This window comes from Polypterus senegalus, chromosome 9 (assembly GCF_016835505.1).
Source record: "Polypterus senegalus isolate Bchr_013 chromosome 9, ASM1683550v1, whole genome shotgun sequence".
Lineage (NCBI taxonomy): Eukaryota > Metazoa > Chordata > Cladistia > Polypteriformes > Polypteridae > Polypterus > Polypterus senegalus.
Genome location: NC_053162.1, coordinates 177376526 through 177401416, shown reverse-complemented (window position 1 = coordinate 177401416; position 24891 = coordinate 177376526). Strand labels below are relative to the sequence as shown.

Genomic DNA, 24891 nt, shown 5'->3' with positions numbered 1-24891 from the left:
ATCTGATTGAACATCTCTGGAGAGATCTTAAAATGGCTGTGCACCGACGCTTCTCATCCAACCTGATGGAGCTTGAGAGGTGCTGCAAAGAGGAATGGGCGGAACTGGCCAAGGATAGGTGTGCCAAGCTTGTGCTGGCATCATATTCAAAAAGACTTGAGGCTGGAATTGCTGCCAAAGGTGCATCGACAAAGTATTGAGCAAAGGGCTGTGAATACTTATGGACATGGGATTTGTCAGTTTTTATATTTTTAATAAATTGGCAAAAACCTCATGTAAACTTTTTTCACGTTGTCATTATGGGGTGTTGTGTGTAGAATTCTGAGGAAAAAAATTAATTGAATCCATTTTGGAATAAGGCTGTAACATAGCAAAATGTGGAAAAAGTGATGCGCTGTGAATACTTTCCGGATGCGCTGTACACTGGTGGGTTTAGTTGCTCATTGAATTCATTAAAATAAAAACCACAAAATGAAGCAGCAAAAACTGGGTTAAGGAAACTAGAACCAAGATGATGGTTTATATCGTGCACCTCCAACCAAACTTCTGTCTGGAAGCGAAAGTTTGATAAAACATAACAAAATACTCATTCTAATTTGTCTTACTAGTCCCTAAATACCTCTAGAAAGGATAGTTTGTTTGATAGGGTCTGATCGACACACATACCATTTTAAATAGACATGAATGTGATGACGCAGGTTCTTCTGCCACAGGTGGGAAGAAAACGGCAGGCCACTGGGTCAAGCAGAAGACGAGCGCAAACCGTAAACAACAACAGCGCCAGTCAAAAGATCAGTCGCCGAGACACTCATGAGGTCCTTCTTGCCCATTCAGACCTTCTAGTGAACGGCGTCTGTGGGGCATCAGATCTCAGTCCAGACTCTTTATTGGCGTGGAACGAGTTGTCGACTTCCTTCTGAACTGCTGACTCCATCAGGGTGTGTAAGAGGTGAGTGAAGACTCTCTTCTTCTGCAAAAATATGGCTTTGATAGGTTCTTATAAATAAGGAAATATAAGCAAGCCTTGCGTTGATCAATTTGGTTTAAAGCTCCACAGTTGTGCTGATCAATTTCGTAGTCTTGTCCTGTAACATTTGCTCCCAAGTAGCCCTCCAGACTGATGAATACTCAATTATGTTGATCACTTATAATGCATCCATCCATCCATTATCCGCTATATCCTAACTACAGGGTCACGGGGGGTCTGCTGGAGCCAATCCCAGCCAACACAGGGTGCAAGGCAGGAAACAAATCCCAGGCAGGGCGCCATCCCACACACACCCACACACCAAGCACACACTAGGGACAATTTAGGATCGCCAATGCACCTAACCTGCATGTCTTTGGACTGTGGGAGGAAACATGCAACATGCAAACTCCACGCAGGGAGGACCCGGGAAGCGAACCTGGGTCTCCTAACTGCGAGGCAGCAGCGCTACCCACTGTGCCACCGATGCACAAAACACGTTCTGCTTAAGTCCATGTCTACCTGTGTGTCCACATGAAACAGCTCACCTCCAGTCAAGTCAAGTTAGGGAGCATGAACTGGTACAGCGCGTTGTGGCACCCACCACACGATGAAACAACTCGGGATCCTGGTTGTCAACCCCCTCAGGCAGACACACAGTCCAGTCCCACCCTCCGGAAGTGACCCCCTATCTGCCGCAGCCAGGTGTTACGTGGGCGACCCCTTGGCTGGGTCTTATGAGCTGGATCACCCTTGGGGAAACGCGACACATGGTCATAGTGCGGTAACTGATGCTCACTCACAATACATGTCATGTGCCTCATTCGGGACTCCATGAGCAACACAAAGTCAAACCAGCGGGACTCCAGAGAGACACAGTACCAAAGGAGTCCAGTCTTTGTCTCAGGTCACGTGTCTCGCAACCATATAGCAAGACAGGAAGCACCAGGACTCTAACGACTTGGACCTTCGTCCTTTTGCTGAGATATCGGGAGCGCCATACACCCCTTTCCAGCGACCTCATGACCCACAATGCTCTCCTAATCTGTCTACTGAGTTCATAAAAAGAGCCACCAGAGTCACACAAATGTCACTGCCAAGGTAAGTAAACCTCTCGATGAGGTCGACACTCTCTCCACAGACAGACACACTGCTGATGGCCGTGCCCACGAGGTCATTAAAGGCCTGGCTTCGATAGTTTCTTGTTGCAATACTTCAAACAGGTCATGCTGTATGAAGGTTAACTCTTTTAGGGCAAATTTTTTTATTGGTTTCTTTTCTCCCAGGGCTGAATACTTTTCCAAAAATGAACTTTTTTTAAAAAAAGAACACAAAGCAATGGTTTAATATATCAAATCAACAGAAAAATATTCACTTTCGGCAAACGTTACTATCTTGCATGTTGTATGAGCCATACATGTTACACAGCAGAGTCCTGCCAAGTCTGATCTCACTCAAAGCAGCCAATTGCATGCATTGCCACGTTGCACTGCTTACAATACGTGTCGCACTGGTGCTTCCTTTTCATTGTCTGTTGCTGCACACAACACAGTCAGGTTTGTATTTTCTCACATATATTGTTAGTGTGTACTGTAGAGAGACAAGTCACCTGTTGGACATTGTGCCATGCCACTGCCTCCAAGTTTTCTGCCAGCCTGTGAAGGCCTGTGTCTCCTGTTCATCCTCACTGTACTACAAGCTTCAATTCCCATGCTCTGTAACTCTATGACCAATTCTGGGCATGTATAAAAATTGTGGACTATGGCCGGCCAGTCATCCCGGCCAATACCCCCAGGCCACCAGGTGGAGCTCTCCCTGCAGCATGGAGGTGCCTCGAATACCAGCAGGGAATCATGGACAGTGGAGTTTTCCTTTACAGCCCTGCTGGATACCACAGGGGCCAACAGAGGGCAATGTTTGGAGGAAATAGAGGCATGGATGTGACTCAACTTCCTTCAGCTAAACAGATCTTAAACAGAAGCCATTTTAGTTGGCACACCACACCATCTTCGTTCTTCTACCATCACCAGTATCACTTTCTCTGGTCAAAACATTCCTCTTTCTACAACTGTTACCAATTTGGGTGTTAAAATGGACTCTCAACTCACTTTTGACACCCACATTAAACATCTTTGTAAGTCATCTTTTTACCATCTCAGGAACATTGCTAAACTTCGTCCAACACTTACCCTGGCAGATGCAGAGAGGCTTGTCCATGCCTTTGTCTCGTCCAGGCTACTGTAATGCGCTCCTCATTGGGATTCCTGGCAGGAGTATCCAGAGACTCCAGTACATTCAGAACAGCGCTGCCAGGATAATGATGAGGGTGCGAAAGCATAGCCACATCACTCCTATCTTGAAAAGCCTTCACTGGCTCGCTGTACCACTTAGAATTGAGTACAAGGTCTCCCTCCTTACCCATCAGTGCATCTATGGATCTGCTCCCCTGTATTTACAGGAACTCATTATCCCTCATACCTCCTCACGCACCCTCCGCTCTGTGCATACCAACACTCTTCAAGTTCCCAGAACTAAACTTAGCAGTATGGGTGATCGGGCCTTTTCTTCTGTGGCGTCAAGGATGTGGAATTCTCTCCCTGACTACCTGAGAGCCCCACAGTCGACTGATGCCTTCAAACGAAACCTAAAAATTTATCTTTTTAGAAAGGCATTTTGTTAAATTATTTCTATAGATTATCTCGTTTGTTAATTTATTCTCATTTTGTAGCACTTTGAGATTGTTTAATGTAAAGCGCAATATACATAAAATTTATTATTATTATAGGGAGGCCCAGAGACTCATATGTGCCCAATAACCCGGAGGTACGTCTTAGTCACAGCGACAGGAGGAATGACGTACTTCCGGGATGAAGAAGAGAACTTTTGATCTGACCCAGAAGTGATAGGGGGTCACGTGGACTGAAAGATCGAAACACTTCCGGGTCAGGAAATATAAAAGGACTGTGGGAGATCCCAGACGTCGAGCTGAGCTGGGTGGAAGGGTGGCAAGGCGTCTGGGAGTAGGAGGATTGTTTATTGTATTGCGCAATTGTTCATTTCTATGAGTATTGTGGAGAGGAGGGTACTTGGAGCACTGTGTATTAATTAAAAGTCGAATTATTGGACTTTTAACTGGTGTCTGGCATCTGATCAGAGGGTTCAAGGGGACGACAGCACCCCCTATCTGTCACAAAATGTACACAACATGTCCCAAATGTTCATAGCCCTGAAGCAGCTCCAGCACAACCTGACTTGTCAAGGGAGAGTTCTCTCTTTGAAAGGAATACTTTCCTGTATATGTAATTACTTTCAGGCAGAAACCAGTGTTTGCTTCTGCCAGTCCAAAATCCTTTATGCCATACTTTGTGGGCTTGTCTGGCATATATCGGCTTCCCTTGTATTTTATCATAGATTCATCCACAGACAAATCACGTCCAGGCTGATAAAACTGCTTCTATGTTGGTTCCATTATGTCAAGCAGGGGCTGAACTTTCTACATGGGGTTATAGCCTGGCTCACCCCTTGGGATTTGTCTTCTGGTTCTCACAGAAGTGCATAAAACTTTCCAAGAGCACGTACATAACATCACACGGCATAACCTGTGACAAAGCACATTTGGACCAATGCTCCCTGAAGTTATGTCACCAGTCCTGCCCCATCTCTATTTGTAATGCCGCCCCAAAGCCCTTCATCTTGTCTTTTCTTGTGGGTTTCCACTTTGAAAAACGAGAATGCACTGTAAGCGCTGCCCGCGATGCATAAAATTGCTCTGCCTACCTGTTTGTGTCGTCTGACAGTAGCTGAAAAGCAGCCTCTGGAGAGAGCGACCTGAAGTAGTCCGGAGGCTGGTAATCTGTCGTGTCCAACAGCAAGCCATGCCGTCTTGTCAAGTCCGATTGCCAGTTTGGTTCTCACAGATCAATGTCTGGGTATTCCTCCCACATGAACCTTGCCGTAGGTGCGTCGGCTGCGCGATTGCACTCAGCTGGGGCGGCATCGGCTGGTGTCCGATCAGCTGATGCCGGTGTTCTAACGAAACATCCTACCCATGGAAATGATCTACTCACTGATACTACGCATGCGCAGACCAAAATTACGCAACTTACATTAACTCATTTATTACAGTTTACTGCATATGTATTTATTGTCAACATTTTATAAGCTGTATATTTTGCATGTGTGACTTTTAATCTTGTACAAGCCATTGTATCCATGCACGAGTAATGACCGTCTTGTGAAATCTTTGCATCAGGCTGTGTCTCTTTCGGGTATTAAATGATGCATATATAATAAATGGAGAAATGTTAACATTTCCATAAATTTGATAGACGACTTCTAAATACAACATGTTAAATGATGACATGGTATAACGTTATAAGTTTAATGTTACGACTTACAATAAACTACAGTAGGATACTTCGACAAAGTAGGACAGATCGTCAGAACACCGGCTCCTCACTCTCTTGCTCGATCTCCTGATCACTGTCAGCAAACTCAGATTCTGAAAAATCAGAGGCCGACTCAGCGATAATGCGCAAAACATCGTCTGCCGAGTATTTTCTTTTCTGCACTCGCTTCGCTAACCTCGTGAGATGTCGATGCCATCTTGCCTTTGTTTACATTTCGTAACTCGCGCACACGCAAAGATTAGATGGCGCGTCAATGAGTCTAACATTCCTGCAAGCAGAGAGGGAATACCTGTGACGTGACAGTGAGTCAGTCCTGTCGCCATTAACAGCCGATTGTCGCCCTCTACCCCTGGATGTCGACTTTTGTCAACCCCTCCTGTCGACAAAAGTTGACATCTACCCTAAAAGATTTAAAATTTCCCACTGAAAAGCACTGGTAAATATGCAGACTCGTACATCTTACAAAGGAGAAACGTTCGGTGCAACATCAACTAAGAGTCAGTTTACGTTTCAATGTTGCCTTGAGATTTGTTCCTTGAACTTGAATACTTGGCATGTTTTTCACTTTTTCTCATCTGAGAGCCGCTCGGGTGCCCAACGCAAGAGAGTCAGACGCCGAGAAGAGTGAAAACACCATAAAGCTCACACAGCAGCACCCTCTTCTCCTGCTGTAGGTAGGTAAACTAATAGAGTAGAAAAAAAAAGTCATTTCTCTGGAAATAAATGGAGGGGGAAAGCAATTCTGTGAGCATATAAAAGACTGAATTGGTCGAACAATATTATCTGCAGATGCTTATTGTACAGAACCAATGTTATCAACCTGCAGCTAAATGGAGTTTCAACAAATTAATAGCACGGGAAATGTGCTCACTGATACAAACATATGATGGGGTTTAGAAAATGGACGCTGGTGTGGGGAGGTGGGAGGTTTCAGTGGCTTAAGCCCCCAATCTTCCAGGCCCAGATATATAAGAACAGTCGTGGCATGCCCCTAATCTTCTTGCCCATTGTGTGCCATTCATTTTCATGTTATACAATACAATAATTCAGTTCCTTTCCAAGTTCTAAATTTTATCATTTTAATGAATTACTGTGTTGTAACTAATATTAATAGCTATATGGGGAACTTATTTCACTTCATTTTTTCCATTCATGGGGTAATATTGATACTGATTTTATACTAGTGTTGGTATTTTTTATTGATAGATATTTTTCAATTGCTTATTACTGTCTATTAGCTTTGTAAGCATGTGCTGTAAAAAGCCAGGGGTCCTTGACAATATTGAAATCATCAGAAGAAAAACTGAAGTGCAGACATGTCAGGTAATTGAAAGGAATTACTCTGGGCGTCTCTCCTAGGAGGTTTCGTTTTGCCGACGCGCTCGCCTCGCCTGTGCATTAGCGGCGGGAGGAAAAGTAAAAGGGATGCCGTTTTGCCGATGTAGTTATTTATAAAGCACTTTAAAAACAACATCAAGGCTGACCAAAGTGCTGTACAATAAAAAAAAGAAAACCCAACATATCAGACACACAAAACCGAAAGGTAAATGAAACAGAAACACATAAACACATAAGAACTGAAGAGATTCTTAATAAAAAGTACACAGATAGCCAACATATCATACATATCATTTCACACTAGAACATTAGAACACTTTGGACGAGAACAGGCCATTCAGCCCAACAAAGCTCGCCAGTCCTCTCCACTCATTTCCTCCAAGAAAACATCAAGTCGAGTTTTGAAAGTCCCTAACGTCTTACTGTCTACCACACTACTTGGTAGCTTATTCCAAGAGTTTATCGTTCTTTGTGTAAAGAAAAACTTCCTAGTGTTTGTGTGAAATTTACCCTCAACAAGTTTCCAACTGTGTCCCCGTGTTCTTGATGAACTTATTTTAAAATACAAGTCTCGATCCACTGGACTAATTCCCTTCATCATTTTAAACTCTTCAGTCAGGTCTCCTCTTCATCTCCTTTAAAGGCTCAGCTCTTTTAATATTTCCTCGTAATTCATCCCCTGTAGCCCTGAATCAGCTTATTTGCTCCTCTCTGGACCTTTTCTAGTGCTGTGATGTCCTTTTTGTAGCCTGGAGACCAAAACTGCAAACAGTACTCCAGATGAGGCCTCACCAGTGTGTTATAAAGCTTAAAGCAGAACCTCCTGTGACTTGTACTCCACACATCAAGGCGCTATATAACCTGACAGTCTGTAAGCCTTCTTAATGGCTTCTCAACACTGTCTGGTAGTCAATAACTTAGAATCCACTACAACTCCTAAATCCTTCTCATAAGGTGGACTCCCGATTTTCAGACCACCCATTGTGTATTGTCTATGACTCCCAGGTCCTTCTCAATAGAGACCCAAACTGCACACAGGACTCCAGATGAGGCCTCACCGGTGTGTTATAAAGCTGAGCAGAACCTCCTGTGACTTCACATACCAATGCGCTATATAACCTGACAGTCTGTTAGCCTTCTTAATGGCTTCTGAACTCTGTCAAGAAGTCAATAACTTAGAGTCCACTACGACTCCTAAATCCTTCTCATAAAGTGGACTCTCGATTTTCAGACCACCCATTGTGTATTGTCTATGACTCCCAGGTCCTTCTCAATGGAGACCCAAACTGCATCCAGGACTCCAGATGAGGCCTCACCAGTGCTTTATAAAGCTGAGCAGAACCTCCTGTGACTTGTACTCCACACATCAAGGCGCTATATAACCTGACAGTCTGTTAGCCCTCTTAATGGCTTCTCAACACTGTTGGGAAGTCAATAGCTTAGAGTCCACTATGACTCCTAAATCCTTCTCATAAGGTGGACTCTCGATTTTCCGACCGCCCATTGTGTATTCAAACATATCATAATTTCTTTAATTACATATTTCATTCAAGCTGGCCACAAATTTGGGGGTTCTAACCATCTCAGTAGCTGCTCGATTTTAGGAAACTGGAAAAGACGCAGCCAAATGTGCATTGTGGTGTGTCCTCATGTGCAGAATACGCAACACGGCGATGTGACCGAGAGCCGTAAACAGAACAGAATTGATTTTGTGGTACAGATTACACGCTTAAGATTACAGAAACACAGAAGGGTCAAAAAGGCTTTAGGGGAGCAGGATTCCTTGTTTTCCACCCAAAAAACTTTAAGACCCCCAAAAACATTTTAGTGAGTTTTATGTTTCATCCATCCATTATCCAACCAGCTATATCCTAACTACAGGGTCACGGGGTCTGCCAGAGCCAATCCTAGCTAGCATAGGGCGCAAGGCAGGAACAAATCCCGGGCAGGGTGCCAGCCCACCACAGGGCACACACACACCAAGCACACATTAGGAACAATTTAGGATCGCCAATCCACCTAACCTGCATGTCTTTGGACTGTGGGAGGAAACCCACGCAGACACGGGGAGGACGTGCAAACTCCACACAGGGAGGACCCGGGATGCAAACCTGGGTCTCCTAACTGCGAGCCATCAGCACCACCAGTATGCCACTGTGCCGCCCTCATCACTTAAAATAAACATAGATTTCTTAAGAAACACAGAGAGAAAAAAATAATGAAAAAGCACCAAAATATTCACAAGACCACAGTGCCAGAAGGTTCCCTTTTCATTTGATGTGATTTGCTGTACCGAGCTATTCAAAATGAAAGAGCAGATTTCAAAAATTTATTTTAAACAAACTGCATAAGAGAGAAACAAATTTCACATATCACTGGATAGAGGAAAGTTCAAAGTATAAAAGCCTCCCTAAAAGTGCCAGTGAATGCCATTGAGTGCTGTTTCTCTTTTATAATACACTAGCTGAAATACCCAGCGTTGCCCGAGAGGAAAATAAAGTGTTTTTTTATTAATTGTTTGAGAAAAACATAATAAAAAAAAACACAACTTTAAAATAAAAATAAATTAACAAACAATAAAGACTCACTAATGTGCTTGTCTTGCGGTCCTGTATGTATGTTATCATCCAGTTGACACTCGGAACCAGCCAACTCTATTTAATTTCAAAAGCAGCAGGGTCGTAGTGGCGCTCAAACATAAAGAATGCTGGCAGTCACCTCCAGTTCGCCCTCTGCTGGTTGTTCCGAGTGTCAACTAGATGATAACATGCATACAAGACAGCAAGATCACCCCTCCATCCTACCCAGAAGCGGGTGGGTTAGGGTTGATTTCGACTAATGAGAAACGTGTACAAAGTTTCATAAAAATTACTCCAGTCATTCGGAAGTGATGCTAGAACATACATACACACACACATACATACTGTCGGAGATGGCTGGGGTGGCGACCTGGCCAGGATGCCCAGGTGGCTTACACCCACCTCAGAGCACATGGGGACAACTACCCTGGTTCCTTTGAGGGGCCACGGGTACAGAGCTTTGAAGCTCTACCCTGTAGGGGCCCGTGGTCACCGCCAGGGGGCCCCCCCTGTTCCTTGGGAGCCCTGGACCTTGGCACTTCCACCATACCCAGAAGTGCCAGAGGGGAAGAGAAGCAGGGACACCCAGAGTGCTTCCAGTTACGCAGCCGGAACTTCCGCCACACTAGGGAGTGTCGGTTTAAGATTGCCGGGAAGCACCTGGAGCACATCCGGGTGCATATAAAAGGGGCCGCCTCCCTTCATGTGAGGGCTGGAGTTGGAAGGAGAAAGACAAGGTCTTGGAGGAGAGGAGAAGAGGCGGCCTGAATAAGGAAAGAGGCACTGTGTTGTGGCCAGGACTTGTGGGGGTTGGTGCTGCACTTGTACATAATTAAGTATGTAAATAAATGTGTGTTGGGTGACTTTAACGTGTCTGCCTGTCTGTGTCCGGGCTGTCTTCCACAATACATACATACATACATACATACATACACACATACATACTTAGATACATACATAAACACACACACACACACATACATACATACATACATACATACATACAACATACATACTTAGATACATACATAAACACACACACACACACATACATACATACACAAACACATACATACTTACAGTACATACATACATAAACTCACCTAAAGGATTATTAGGACCACCATACTTATACGGTGTTTGACCCCCTTTCGCCTTCAGAACTGCCTTAATTCTACGTGGCATTGATTCAACAAGGTGCTGAAAGCATTCTTTAGAAATGTTGGCCCATATTGATAGGATAGCATCTTGCAGTTGATGGAGATTTGTGGGATGCACATCCAGGGCACGAAGCTCCCGTTCCACCACATCCCAAAGATGCTCTATTGGGTTGAGATCTGGTGACTGTGGGGGCCATTTTAGTACAGTGAACTCATTGTCATGTTCAAGAAACCAATTTGAAATGATTCGAGCTTTGTGACATGGTGCATTATCCTGCTGGAAGTAGCCATCAGAGGATGGGCACATGGTGGTCATGAAGGGATGGACATGGTCAGAAACAATGCTCAGGTAGCCCGTGGCATTTACACGATGCCCAATTGGCACTAAGGGGCCTAAAGTGTGCCAAGAAAACATCCCCCACACCATTACACCACCACCACCAGCCTGCACAGTGGTAACAAGGCATGATGGATCCATGTTCTCATTCTGTTTACACCAAATTCTGACTCTACCATTTGAATGTCTCAACAGAAATCGAGACTCATCAGACCAGGCAACATCTTTCCAGTCTTCAACTGTCCAATTTTGGTGAGCTCGTGCAAATTGTAGCCTCTTTTTCCTATTTGTAGTGGAGATGAGTGGTACCCGGTGGGGTCTTCTGCTGTTGTAGCCCATCCGCCTCAAGGTTGTGCGTGTTGTGGCTTCACAAATGCTTTGCTGCATACCTCGGTTGTAACGAGTGGTTATTTCAGTCAAAGTTGCTCGTCTATCAGCTTGAATCAGTCGGCCCATTCTCCTCTGACCTCTAGCATCAACAAGGCATTTTCGCCCACAGGACTGCCGCATACTGGATGTTTTTCCCTTTTCACACCATTCTTTGTAAACCCTAGAAATGGTTGTGCGTGAAAATCCCAGTAACTGAGCAGATTGTGAAATACTCAGACCGGCCCGTCTGGCACCAACAACCATGCCACGCTCCAAATTCCTTAAATCACCTTTCTTTGCCATTCTGACATTCAGTTTGGAGTTCAGGAGATTGTCTTGACCAGGACCACACCCCTAAATGCATTGAAGCAACTGCCATGTGATTGGCTGATTAGATAATTGTATTAATGAGAAATTGAACAGGTGTTCCTAATGATCCTTTAGGTGAGTATACATACATACATACATTGAATTGTATATATATAGATTAACATTTCGACTTGGAGGTCCGCCGTTAACTGAATGACACCATTCCCGGATGATGGATTGGAAGAGGTGGACAACAAGATCTTGCTCATCGTCTATGACCTCCCAGGTCTCCAGACCTTACCCCCTATGGGGTGTTTTTTCTGCCTATGCCCACTAATCTTCGAGATTTGTGACATCGAATTGAGGAAACTGTGAACTGAGTAACTAGGGACCAGTTGACTCGTGTGTTTCAAGAAATGGTCTGAAGTTTTGATGTTTTTTGTGTTACACAAGGTGCTCATGTTGAGTGCATGCAACCTCAAGGACCACAGGACCAGACTTTGAACTTTCAGCTATCCAGTGATGTGCGGAGTGTGTTTCTGTCTTATACAACTTGTTTGAAATCTGCTCTTTCATTTTGAATATCCCAGTACTTTATTAATCTCTGAGGGAATATTGTCTTTTTTGCATGACCTTTTGAGGGGCCAGAGTGCAGGGCCAGCCATTGTACAGCGCCCTCTGGCAGTAACGCTCAGGTTCCGGGCCTTACTCAAGGGGTATAATGGAGCAGGATCCTTCTGGCAGTAACGGGGTTTTAACTGGCAATTTACCAGATTCCACCCTTAGCCACAGAGCCACCATTCTGCCCTTCATCATTTCTATTTCAGTTTAGCCATTGTGTAAAGTAAGTGCTGAAAGGATTCGTTACCAGGGGTCTCCCAGTTAAAACCCCCCATTTGTGACCCTAAGATCTGTGGGTTTGTGCTGAAGGCCCCCAACTCCCTGTAGAGTCGCTGATCTTGAAGATTGTTGGAAATTTCCCTTCCTCACATCAACAGAGAGAACAATTCAAAATAAAACAGACCATCATAACTCCTATCACCAGCATTAACTCTGGGAAAAAAATCTTCTGATAAGATGCAATAGGAAATAAGAAGCCGCAGCTAAGGATCTCATACACATCTACCCTTGGGTTACTTACCGTCCATCCTCCGCCATCCGTGGTCATGTCACAAAACACTTGGAATCCCGAGGGGTAATGAGTGGGGAACACGGAGTAGATGCCGTCCTCCCTTTGTCCATTCATGTAAATGTCATAGCAGTCCTTTGGCCGGGAGCCTAGGAAGGAACACAAAATTGGGTGGTCACGGAGCTTTTCTTGGACTTTACCACATTGCCTGATTAAAACTTTGGTGGAGTGTGAAGATGAGAATCAAAACAGAAGCGGAGAATGAGTCACCATTCACAGACATCATCACTTTCTATATGGCACCTTTCACGGCTCCCCACACATGCATATCTCTACAATGACAGCAAACTCCTTCTCAGTTACTCATTCTCTGTGCCTTTCACTGCATCATAAGAGCTTTACAGGGGCAGCGCCAATGCAGGACGGTGCTTTTGGTCAGTGGTGCATCCGACTGGTAAACTCTTACCGGCAGAGGTGGCCTTAGGGGTGTGCGGGGCCTAGGTCTGACCAACAGAGCCGGTTACGTCAAATACTGTTACCGATATGTGTGGACTGTATAAACTTTTTGTGTGAATTTAATGGTAACATAAACCGGATTTTCTCCTCACAGTATTCAGCTAAATTTTTGCAAGATAACACGTGGACTTTATCGAAATATAACGATATAATCTCTCTGTTATAAAAGGAAATCCTGGGACAAGACTTTCTCGGAGATAATTTCAACTCCGGCGAGAGATAATTTTAGGACTCGCGAGACGAAACTTTTTGCCAAGAGATTTTGACAAGTCCCGCCCTCCTCTTGGACAGTTATGACCACGCCCACTGTCCACTCACTTCTCATTCGTGTTATTTTTATTGTCAGACACAGTTCCTGCTCTGTCAGCTCCAAGCGGGGTCAGAAATAAAAGACAAAGAGTAGGAGACAAAGTAGAACGTCGTAAAGCGGTTCAAAAACGTTGGTGCGACACACATGCTGAGCAGGTTAGAGATAATGGAAGTACAAAAATTCGAAAGGCTCAAAAAACTGAGAGTAAAGATCGCATTAGTGCTAACAAACGGATATTATTACTCGGTGAAATAATGGAACAGCGAAAAGAGATCGAATATATGGACATAGGTGATATGACAGAAGTATGTAGATATTGTTCGGCTTTAAACTTTTAAGTCGGAGACTTGTAGATCGTCTAATTCATGTTGCCATCAGGGAAAAGTAGTGTTGCCTCCCAATGAAGAGGCGTATCCACGAGAATCAAACGATTTGTTGTTTGTTGAAAGTGAAATCGACATACGCCAGTGACAGAGACGGAAAGTGAATGGCGCATAGCCGGTTACGTCAAACACTGTTACCGATTTGTGTGGACTGTATAAACTTGTGCGTGAATTTAATGTTAACATAAACTGGATTTTCTCCTTACAGTATTCAGCTAAACTTTTGCAAGATAATGCACGGACTTTATCGAAATATAACGATATAATCTCTCTATTATAAAAGAAAATCCTGGGACGAGACTTTCTCGGAGATAATTTCAACTCCGGTGAGAGATAATTTTAGGTCCCACGAGACGAGACGTTTTGCCAAGAGATTTTGACAAGCCCCACCCTCCGGGGGGTTGGCGATTGAAGCCCCCTAGTCTATTAAAAAAGTGCAATTCATAACTCATGACAATACCACGACAATGCGAAATGCATTGCGGTGTCATGCGGAAATTAGCAGGGCCTTTTCTAGAAAAATACCCAGATTGCAAGTATACTCTGACATCTACGGAATTTGACCTTGAAGAGGGATTTTAAAAGGGTTCCTCTTAAAAGCATCTCAAATATATACATATACTAGCAAAATACCCGCGCTTCGCAGCGGAGAAGTAGTGTGTTAAAGAAGCAATGAAAAAGAAAAGGAAACATTTTGAAAATAACGTAACATGATTGTCAATGTAATTGTTTTGTCACTGTTGGGAGTGATGAGTGTTGTTGTCATATATATATATATTTAGATAGATAGATAGATAGATAGATAGATAGATAGATAGATAGATAGATAGATAGATAGATAGATAGATAGATAGATAGATACTTTATTAATCCCAAGGGGAAATTCACAATTTACACACACACACACATAAACATATATATATATATATATACATATCTATACATATACACATATATACACACATATACATACATACACACACATATATACACACAAATACATATATATATATATATACATACACACACACACATATATAAACATATATATACATATACATACATATCTACATATATACACACACAGCTATTTCAGATCAGTGCAATACGCTGTTTGTTAAAACGGTTGACTCCGCTCTTACGTGCAATAACAAATCAAATCATTCAGTTGTCTTTGCTCATATGTCATTTTAGAGCTGGACGCCTGGCATCTTTTTTTGGCCACAAGTTCGTTTCTGTTTGGTGTGAGGTTCTGTGTTGTGGAGATTCTCAGGATGGATTGCAGGTGCTCATCAGTGAGGCGACTCCTGTGTGCTGTTTTGTTAGTCTTTATCACTGAGAAGAGCTTCTCACACAGATATGTGCTACCAAACATGCACAAGGTTCGAGCCGCATGTAGACGGACTTTTTTTGTTCTTCAAAGTCACCAAAGTGCCGTGCAAACTCAGTGCGCAATAACTGTAGCTTCGCAATAACTTGCAGCATCATAAGGTAGACTTGATTAACGTGGTAAGTGTTGGCAAGGCAGCTGAAGCGCTGCATTATGGGATCTGTAGTTTATTGTGTTACCAGCGCTTCATATACCGGGCTTTAATAACAATAATACAGTATATAAAATGATCTCGCGGTCGGATATAATTACACCCGGGCGGATGTGGCCCGCGCCCTTGAGTTTGACACATATGGACTAAATAGAACTTGAAAAGATATATTTTTTCAAATGTGATCGCGCAATTCAGATAGAGTTGACGCACTACAGCCTGCATGCCTCAATGAGTCATCCTCCCCTTGCCCTTACTTTTTTACCGTTCATCTAATGAATACACTGAGTATGGCTTTACCAAAACAATCATTGATGGCGAATAAAGTATCCATTATTCGAGTATGTAGATCGGGATATATATATACATATATATATACCCGCGTCGCAGCGGAGAAGTAGTGTGTTAAAAAGCTAGAAAAGAAAAGGGAACATTTTAAAAATAACGTAACATGACTGTCAATATACAGTATTTGTTTTGTGAGTGTTACTGAGTGTTGCTGTCATCAAGGATTTGATTATCATTATTTCTTTCAATCAGGTTCGTATTTGTAGGATGTGTTGTGTTCAAGTTACATTCCGTGTTTGTCAATCGTTGTAAAGATGACAGGTTTCATTCATCGATTCGTTTCTTACTGCATCAATAAACAGCTCGTCTTCTTCTTTATCTGAGACCTGACACACTGCATGCACGGGTTTTTTACACTGTCTTCCTTTAGCGGGACATTGACTTTTCCACCGTGTGCTTTGTTTCCGCAGTAGCTGGATTTATGAATATGCTTATCAGACGCTTCATATTTTTGCTGCCTTTTCAATTGTGTAATTCGGTTTTGTTCAGCTCTTTGGAACTGTTGCCTTTTATCTGTGCACTGCGTCAGTTCACGTGAGCCACTCGGTGTACATGCATCGAAGGTTCCCAGCTGTGCTGGTGCCATCTCGTGCTATGTCCATGGCTGTATTTAATGTTACCTTAGTCCTGGCACTTAAAACTTTCTCTCGCAGTTTTGCTGAGTTTGTGTCAAACACCACCCTGACCATCTCATCTTCCTCTCCATAAGCACAGTCCTTCACCCGTGAATATTTACCCGTGGCAGTTTGCTATTGGATTGCCGCTGATGGACGGCCTTATATGGGCAGGCACTAAATTACAAACGCCAGCGGCAGCCTGTCTATGAACTTAATTTAAAGTGTAGGTTTACATCGTGCTTTGTTTCGAGTAGCAGAACTCATGAATATGGTTGTATATGTCACTTTCGCCGCTTCTTATTGTTTAGCTGCCTTCTCAATTATATAATGCATGTTTTCTTCAGCGCTTTTTGAGGTCTTCCTGGTTTTCTATGTACTGCGTGATTACGTGAAGGCGTGATGATGTCACACGAAACTCCGCCCCACGGCGTTGAAGCTCATCTCCATTACAGTAAATGGAGAAAACTGCTTCCAGTTATGACCATTACGCGTAGAATTTCGATATAAAACCTGCCCAACTTTTGTTAGGAAGCTGTAAGGAATGAACCTGCCAAATTTCAGCCTTCCACCCACACGGGAAGTTGGAGAATTAGTGACGAGTGAGTGAATGAGTGAGTGAGTGAGTGAGTGAGTGAGTGAGTGAGTGAGGGAGTGAGGGCTTTGCCTTTTATTAGTATAGATATGTATTGTCACACACGTGCGACTAGGGGCGAGCTGAAGGGACCAAGTGAAGGTAATTACCCGCCAGGCCAGGGGGTGGCGGGGAGCTCTAAACCTTTCTCTGTTATTTCTCCAGATGAAATACGGGAAAACCTACCTGATCTCACGTCACTTCCTGTTCCGGCACCCAGACTGACGTCACTTCCTGTCCCGGCACCCAGACTGACGTCACTTCCGGGTTACAAGATATAAAAGCCTCCATCTTGGCTACCTCAAACAGTTCAGTGTGGAACTCAAATAAGCAACATCCCTGTCACCGAAATAATCCTTTGCAGCTAAGAATAATATATGGGTGGCTGCTTCAACCTTTTGAAAGTGTTGAGACTCGTTCTTTTACTATATATATATATATTATATATACAGTATATATATATATACTGAAGAATATAACTTGACAAATCCACTCGAACTGGACATGCGGACTTCAAAAACAGGGCCCCATTAGTAGCCTCACTTTCCACCCCCAAAAGCCATTATTGCTTAGCGGGGTCTCAAAATGGCAGGAATGGCGCATATAACATTATTTGAAGGTTGGCTTTGCATTTTTGAAGTAAATTTAATAAGTTACATTTGTTCAATGCTTTTCTTCAATTTTTTATACCGTTTCCTGCATAGAGTCTGACATTCTCTTTGTCTTTTATAGGGTTTTGGGCCGCAGGGATTTTGAATCCGAGGTCTCTTTTCTGTGTTTAAGGCATTTCTGAATAAGTAATCATTTATTTATTTATTTATTAGTGTTTTACTGCAGTGCTGTTTTATTTTTTTCCCTGGTGTTTTTTACATATGTGATCTTCATCAAAATGTTTCCCAGAATTCCCTGGTGTTGTCACATAGCCGTTGTCATCAGAGACGCAGAATGAAGGTCACCCTGAGCATTACTGGGGTATTTTGAGTTTTCAGATACAAAAACAAACACAAACCTTCTGTTGTGACTTTTTTGATACGTTTAGTTTGACTTTCCATTTCAAGAATTTTTGCTTTCATTCCGGACCTTTGAGTTTTGATTCTGGTTTGTCTCAGTAGAAAGATTGTTGTGACTCCCGGTGTCAACCTGAGCTACTTTCTTGATTTGCGACTCTTCTGGTCATTTTCCTCCCTCCTACTGTCTCCGTGTTAAGTCATGTTAAGCTCTGTAGGACTCTAAATGTTGTGGTATCATGTAATTGTCCGCCATGTCATCTCATCTCAAGTCATTTTGTGTCATGTAGAACTCTAAAATATAAATATCATGTCATGTTATGTTGTTACGTAGAACCCCAAAGATGTCACATACAATTCTCAATGTTATGTTATTGTACATAAAACATTATGTAAAAGTCTGAAAGTATAATAAAGAACTCTAAATTTAGGCAGTTTACGCTATTGTGTGTTATGTTGTGTGATTTTATGTTATTATATGGTTTGTTACATAGACCTCTAAATATGTAACAATGCAATGACATAACACACAATAACATGACATAACAAAAATATCATGTTATGGTATGCAAAGCTCTGAAAGTATAATATTAAGCTGTAAATGATTTGATGTCATATAATTGTGTGTCATATCACGTCATTTTATGTTGTGCTACATAAAACTCTAAATATGCCACATAGTATAACATAACACGCAATGCCATGACATAAATGATATGATATGTAGAACTGTACAAATCTAACATACAGTAAATAGAATTCTAAAATGTCATATCACATCATTATATGTTACACAGAACAGTACAAATATAATATATACAGTATAACTCTTAATGTTATGTTTTGTCATGTTACATAGAACTCCCAATATTACGGCATAGCATGTCAAGTCATGTTATGTAATATAGAACACCAAACATAAAACTCTAAATGCCATGTCAGGTATTTTTGTGTAACACAGAAAAGTCTAATATACAGCATATCTCAAAATGTTACGTTTTGTCATACCGTATAATGTTATGTTATGTCATATTATGTTGTACAACCTACAACTCTAAAAGTATAATATACTGTACACGGTAACTTTAAATGCTATGTTTTCTCATGCCATGTTAAATTATGTCATGTCATGCCATGTTATGTTACATAGATCTCTAAAAATATAATGTACAGTGTAACAATAAATGACATATCATGTTATGTTGTGTAACACAGAACTCCAAAAATATAATATACAGTATTATCTCTGTCATATCATGCCATGCCATGTTAAGTTATGTTATTTCATGGTATGTTGGGCTACATACAAATATAACATACAGTATACATCCATCCATCCAACCCGCTATATCCTAACTACAGGGTCACGGGGGTCTGCTGGAGCCAATCCCAGCCAACACAGGGTGCAAGGCAGGAAACAAACCCCGGGCAGGGTGCGCACACACACACAGCACACACTTGGGACACTTTAGGATTGCCAATCCTCCTAACCTGCCTGCCTTTGGACTGTGGGAGGAAACCCACGCAGACACGCGAAGAACATGCAAACTGCATACAGGGAGGACCCAGGAAGCGAACCACCCAGGTCTCCTTACTGCGAGGCAGCAGCGCTACCCACTGCGCCACCAAGCTGTCCTATACACTATACACTAGCTGTAAATGTTATGTTTTGTCATTTCATGTTATATTATGTCATGCCATTTTGTTATATTATACCATCCTGTGCTGTGTTACACAGAACTCTAAAAATATAATACAGAGTAATGTCAAATTTTGTCATTGCATGTTGTGTTATGTTACATAGAGCTCTAAAATTTAACATACAACTCTAAATGTTGTGTCATGCTATGTTGTGTTACATAGAACTCTTAAAATATAATATACTATACAACTGTTATGTTTTGTCATGTCATATTATGTTATGTTATGGTGTATAGAACTCTAAAATTACAATATTACTGTATACACTTAATTATAGGGTGGTCCAGATCTAATTATGCAATTTTCATTACGCTATAACTTATTAAGTTTATTATAGAGAAAATCACCTGAAAAATCCCAGACCATCGAGAAGTGTGTGAACTGACGACATGAAGAATCGTCTTCACGCCGAACTGGAATCGTCTCCGCATAAATTAAAGTCATCCAGACGATCTGGATCAGCATAATTAGATCTGGACCACCCTGTATTAAGTTTTTTCATGTCATGTTGTGTTATGGTTCATAGAACTCTAAAGTTACAATATTACAGTATTAACGTAATTACTAGGTTTTGTCATATTATGTTGTGTTATGGTGCATAAGCTACAATATTACGATATAATTGTAATTATTATGTTTTGTCATTTTATGTTCTGGTGCATAGAACTCTAAAGCTACAATATTACAGTATTAACGTAATTACTAGGTTTTGTCATATTATGTTGTGTTATGGTGCATAAGCTACAATATTACGATATAATTGTAATTATTATGTTTTGTCATTTTATGTTATGGTGCATAGAACTCTAAAGCTACAATATTACAGTATAATTGTAATTATTATGTTTTGTCATTTTATGTTATGGTGCATAGAACTCTAAAGCTACAATATTACAGTATATTCATAATTATTATGTTTTGTCATATTATGTTGTGTTATGGTGCATAGAACTCTAAAGCTACAATATTACAGTATATTCATAATTATGTTTCGTCATGTCATGTTGCCATAGCAAAGGCAATACAGCATGACTGCTTCGATACAAAAAGTGCCGAAATGGCGGTGAAATGAGAGAAATTCAAAATGGTGTTGAGGGAACAGAAAACAAAGCAGCAGCACAAAATCATGACATCTGTCAATACGAGTCGCTGCAAAATATCCATGAGGCCTTTGGTGGCCTGAATGCTGCTGGGTTTCATGACGAGCCCCACGCTGATTTGCTCTTCGTTGTCCCACACAACTTTCAGCCCACATGTTGTAACATCTGAAACAGGATGAGATCGCACTAAAAAGGCACGCAGTGCTGCATTGTCAGCCAACAGGTGTGTATATAGTGCCTTCCATGGCGTGTCCCAGACTTCTGAGGTGAGCTCTTCCTTCTTCTCGTTTGAAGTGACTTGCTAAGGGTCACACAGCGAGGCAGCGGTGAGATTTTCCGCCACACTGCCTGCCTAACACGCGGCCCGCGCCAAAGAGCAATGTTGTCTTCCACAGCAGTGGAGGCCCTGCTGAGGCGCTGCACTTAACTGTGCTCAGCATTCGCACAACAGCCCTCATCACAGCGGGCATCCAGAGTGCCAGCTGATTGGATAATAAGCAATCATGGGGAAATGGCAAAGAAGAGAAAATATCCCAAGTGCCTGAGCTAAGAGGCTTCATAAAGGAACGACAAAATGAATCCATCCATTATCAGTGCTGCGTGTGGATGTATGGTTGGGATTGACATGATCTTGGAAGGAAGGCAAAAAGCAGGAATACACACTCGATGTCACACCAACACACACACGAGTGCAATGGAGCAGAGCAGCCACCCCAAATGGCTGTAGGCAGATAAGAAGAGGGCTTAATAACACATTAAAATAAGACAATATAGTCAACTGAGACTCTAAGGTAACCAGCCATTCATTGTGATGCTAATATTAGGGAACAGACGCCATGGAACAAAGGAGGTCTAAAACAATGCTCTGTGCCTTTGATTTTATTCACCACTCATTCTTTGAAATGGATTTTATTACTAACTGCGTTGTCAAGGTGTATCACATCAAAGATTCTGCATATTTTATCATAATGGATTTTCACGTTTTTGTGTTTTAAGGTCCCAATTTGCAGAACTCAAAAACTTGTTTAACTGCTTTGCAACAACACAACTGACAATGTGGATGTAAGAATTTAATTACTGAGACTACACCTGGCACAGGAAGAGTTTAAAGGTGATGGCGCCATTCAAGGGCATCACCATGTAAGACACAGTAACCCTGCAAACGCTCAAAGGCAGGCCCAGGATGGGGTTTGAATGTGTGACCCTGAGGACTGGGGTTCAACTTCTTAACGCTTTAAACTACACTGTCTGAGAAGGGACAGGCTGAGCTCCTTCATGTCAAATGCGCAGCAGACTGTAAAGCTTGAAAGAGCTCAGTTATCATGGGCTGGTGAAAAACATTAAAACAGTCATAGAAAACCCAATAGGCTGTCTTCACTCTCTGGACTCTTTACATTCTTAATCCAACCATCTTATCTGTCAAATCTACTTTATCTAGTCTCGGACTGCAGGGGTTGAACGCCATCTCAGCCACATTGGGTGCAGGGCAAGATCAAACTCTGGACAGGCTGGCAGCAAACTGAAACACATGCCAACACTCACTGGCACAGAGCTGATTTGGAACCACCGAAACTGAGGCATCTGGGAGGACAACATCAGAAATGGGCAAAACTCTACGGAAAACTGCATGGATAGTGCGAGTGCCGACGGAGAGACCCTGGAGCTGTGAGGAAGCAGCTTTGTTGTGTCTGTCTGTCTGAGGTGGTATCTAGCATTTGGGACACTGAGCAGTACACAGAATATTACGTTAGGAGCCCCTCCATGTCTTCACCCTGCTTGTCTGTGTGGGGTGGTGAGGCACCCCAATGGCGGCACTCGTCTATATATCTATCATATAGTGCCTTTCATTTCTATCTATCATATAGTGCCTTTCATTTCTATCTATCTATCTATCTACATTTCTATCTATCTATCTATCTATCATATAGTGCCTTTCATTTCTATCTATCTATCTCATATAGTGCCTTTCATTTCTATCTATCTATCTATCTATCTATCATATAGTGCTTTTCATTTCTATCTATCTATCTATCTATCATATAGTGCCTTTCATTTCTATCTATCATATAGTGCCTTCCATTTCTATCTATCTATCATATAGTGCCTTTCATTTCTATCTATCTACATTTCTATCATATAGTGCCTTTCATTTCTATCTATCTATCTATCATTTATATAGTGCCTTTCATTTCCATCTATCTATCTATCTATCTATCTATCATATAGTGCCTTTCATTTCTATCTATCTATCTATCATATAGTGCCTTTCATTTCTATCTATCTATCTCATATAGTGCCTTTCATTTCTATCTATCTATCATTTATATAGTGTCTTTCATTTCCATTTATCTATCATATAGTGCCTTTCATTTCTATCTATCTATCTATCTATCATATAGTGCCTTTCATTTCTATCTATCATATAGTTGTCACACACAAACAGCTAAAGGGCTTGAATAATAGTAATTCCATGCCACACCAGGGGGCGGCGAGGTGCACTAACTGTCTTACTTAATCCCTTGCAGACCATTCTTGGGAAATCCCGCCTGGTCCTGGCATCTCTAATGACGTCACTTCCTTTTCCTGGTGCTATCGATGACATCACTTCCAGTCCCGATGACGCCACCTGCTTCTTTACCCAAAGATAAAGGAAATACTGAAAGGAAGACATTTTGATGACGTTCAGGACATCAAGCGTAATGCGACGACAGCTCTGGCGGCCATTCCAGAACAAAAGTTCCTAAATGGCTTTGAAGGGTGGACTTGGCGCTGGCGTCGGTCCCTAGTTTCCCAACAGGAGTACTTTGAAGGTGGCCGTAGTGATATCCAGCAATGAGGTATGTAGTAACACTTTTTCTATGATGAGTTCACAAACTTAAGTGTTTGACCTCGTACAGTGCCTTTCACTTCTATCTCTCTTCCTATCTGTAATACAGTGTCCTTCATATCCATCTATCTATGTGTTACATAATGGCTTTCACATCTGTCTTTCTTATATAGTGCCTTTCATAATCAATACATTTTATACTGTATAATACATTGATCGTTGGTCTACTTTGCATTGGGATTCTTTCATTTGGTGTACTATCTATGGGATCTTCTCTCTCTGTCTAGTCTTTATCTGGTCATTCCTTGTAGGTGTCCGTGTGCAGATTTCTTTACCAGATGGTGGTTCTGTATTTGTGTCACAAACGGCCTACGTGTTGTCATTTAAGTAGAGGACTGTGTCCGATCACTGAGTGCACTTTTGTAAACACACTGCGTAGTGATGGCAGGGTGAGGGATCACAGCAGTCATGCCCTGTGACTTTTTCTTTCTTTTCTTAATTTTTAATATAAAGCTCGCTGAACACTGTAGTCATACTGTTTGAACAGCCATGTTAAATACCGTATATATATATATATATATATATATATAACTCACGTTTAAGTTCTCCCGCGGATAAGTCGGACTTGATTTTACCATATAATTTCCGTTAGTTCATAATGTCGGTTGTATAAGTCAGATTTAAAAAAACTCCCGCTATTGGTCCAAGAGGTTATGATATGCTAACGCCCACCTGAGGGAGTAACCACGGCGGACACGGCCTTTATTTTCTATGTATTGTGCCTACGTGACCACACGGTGATACCCGAACTATTCTGAAGTGACGTTTGCACTTTTTTGTGTTTTTTGTATCTCACACTCTCGTACACCTTTATCTACGATGGAGCATTCGATCAGAAGAAAATAAGAAGCTAGTATTAAATTAAACATCATTGAAGTGGCAAAAGAAATTGGTAACTGCGCTGCTGCAATAAAATTCGATGCGTCTGAGAAACTGATGAGAGATCGGAGGAGGCAAGAAAATGTAAAAAAAAAAAAATGAAGTGTCATAATTTTGAACGGGCGTATAAGTTGGGTTCTGATTTGATGATCAATTTTGCGGGTTACAAGAACTGACTGGAATGAGTATATACGGTATTATTAAATTGGGCCGATTATAAACGTCTATTTTCATCCACTTCTTGACATGCTTCAAAGGTCTCCACAACTTTCCCGCAGGTTCATCCACCACCCTGGCGATGAGCAAACCTTGTGGAAATGTTTGGGAAGTTTGCCAAATATGGCGAAATGCACTGAAGTTAGTGAACAAGGGGG

General features: G+C 41.9%; 1 protein-coding gene across 2 annotated transcripts in view; it reads right to left on the bottom strand.

Annotated features, from left to right (window-relative positions):
* The window catches only part of fibcd1a (fibrinogen C domain containing 1a), a 359996-nt gene that overhangs the window by 207719 nt on the left and 127386 nt on the right, over positions 1-24891 (bottom strand). For both annotated transcript variants that reach the window (XM_039764396.1, XM_039764397.1), the window contains one exon: positions 12610-12746. In XM_039764396.1, coding sequence (XP_039620330.1) covers positions 12610-12746 — 137 coding nt within the window. The remainder of the gene's footprint in view (positions 1-12609; positions 12747-24891) is intronic.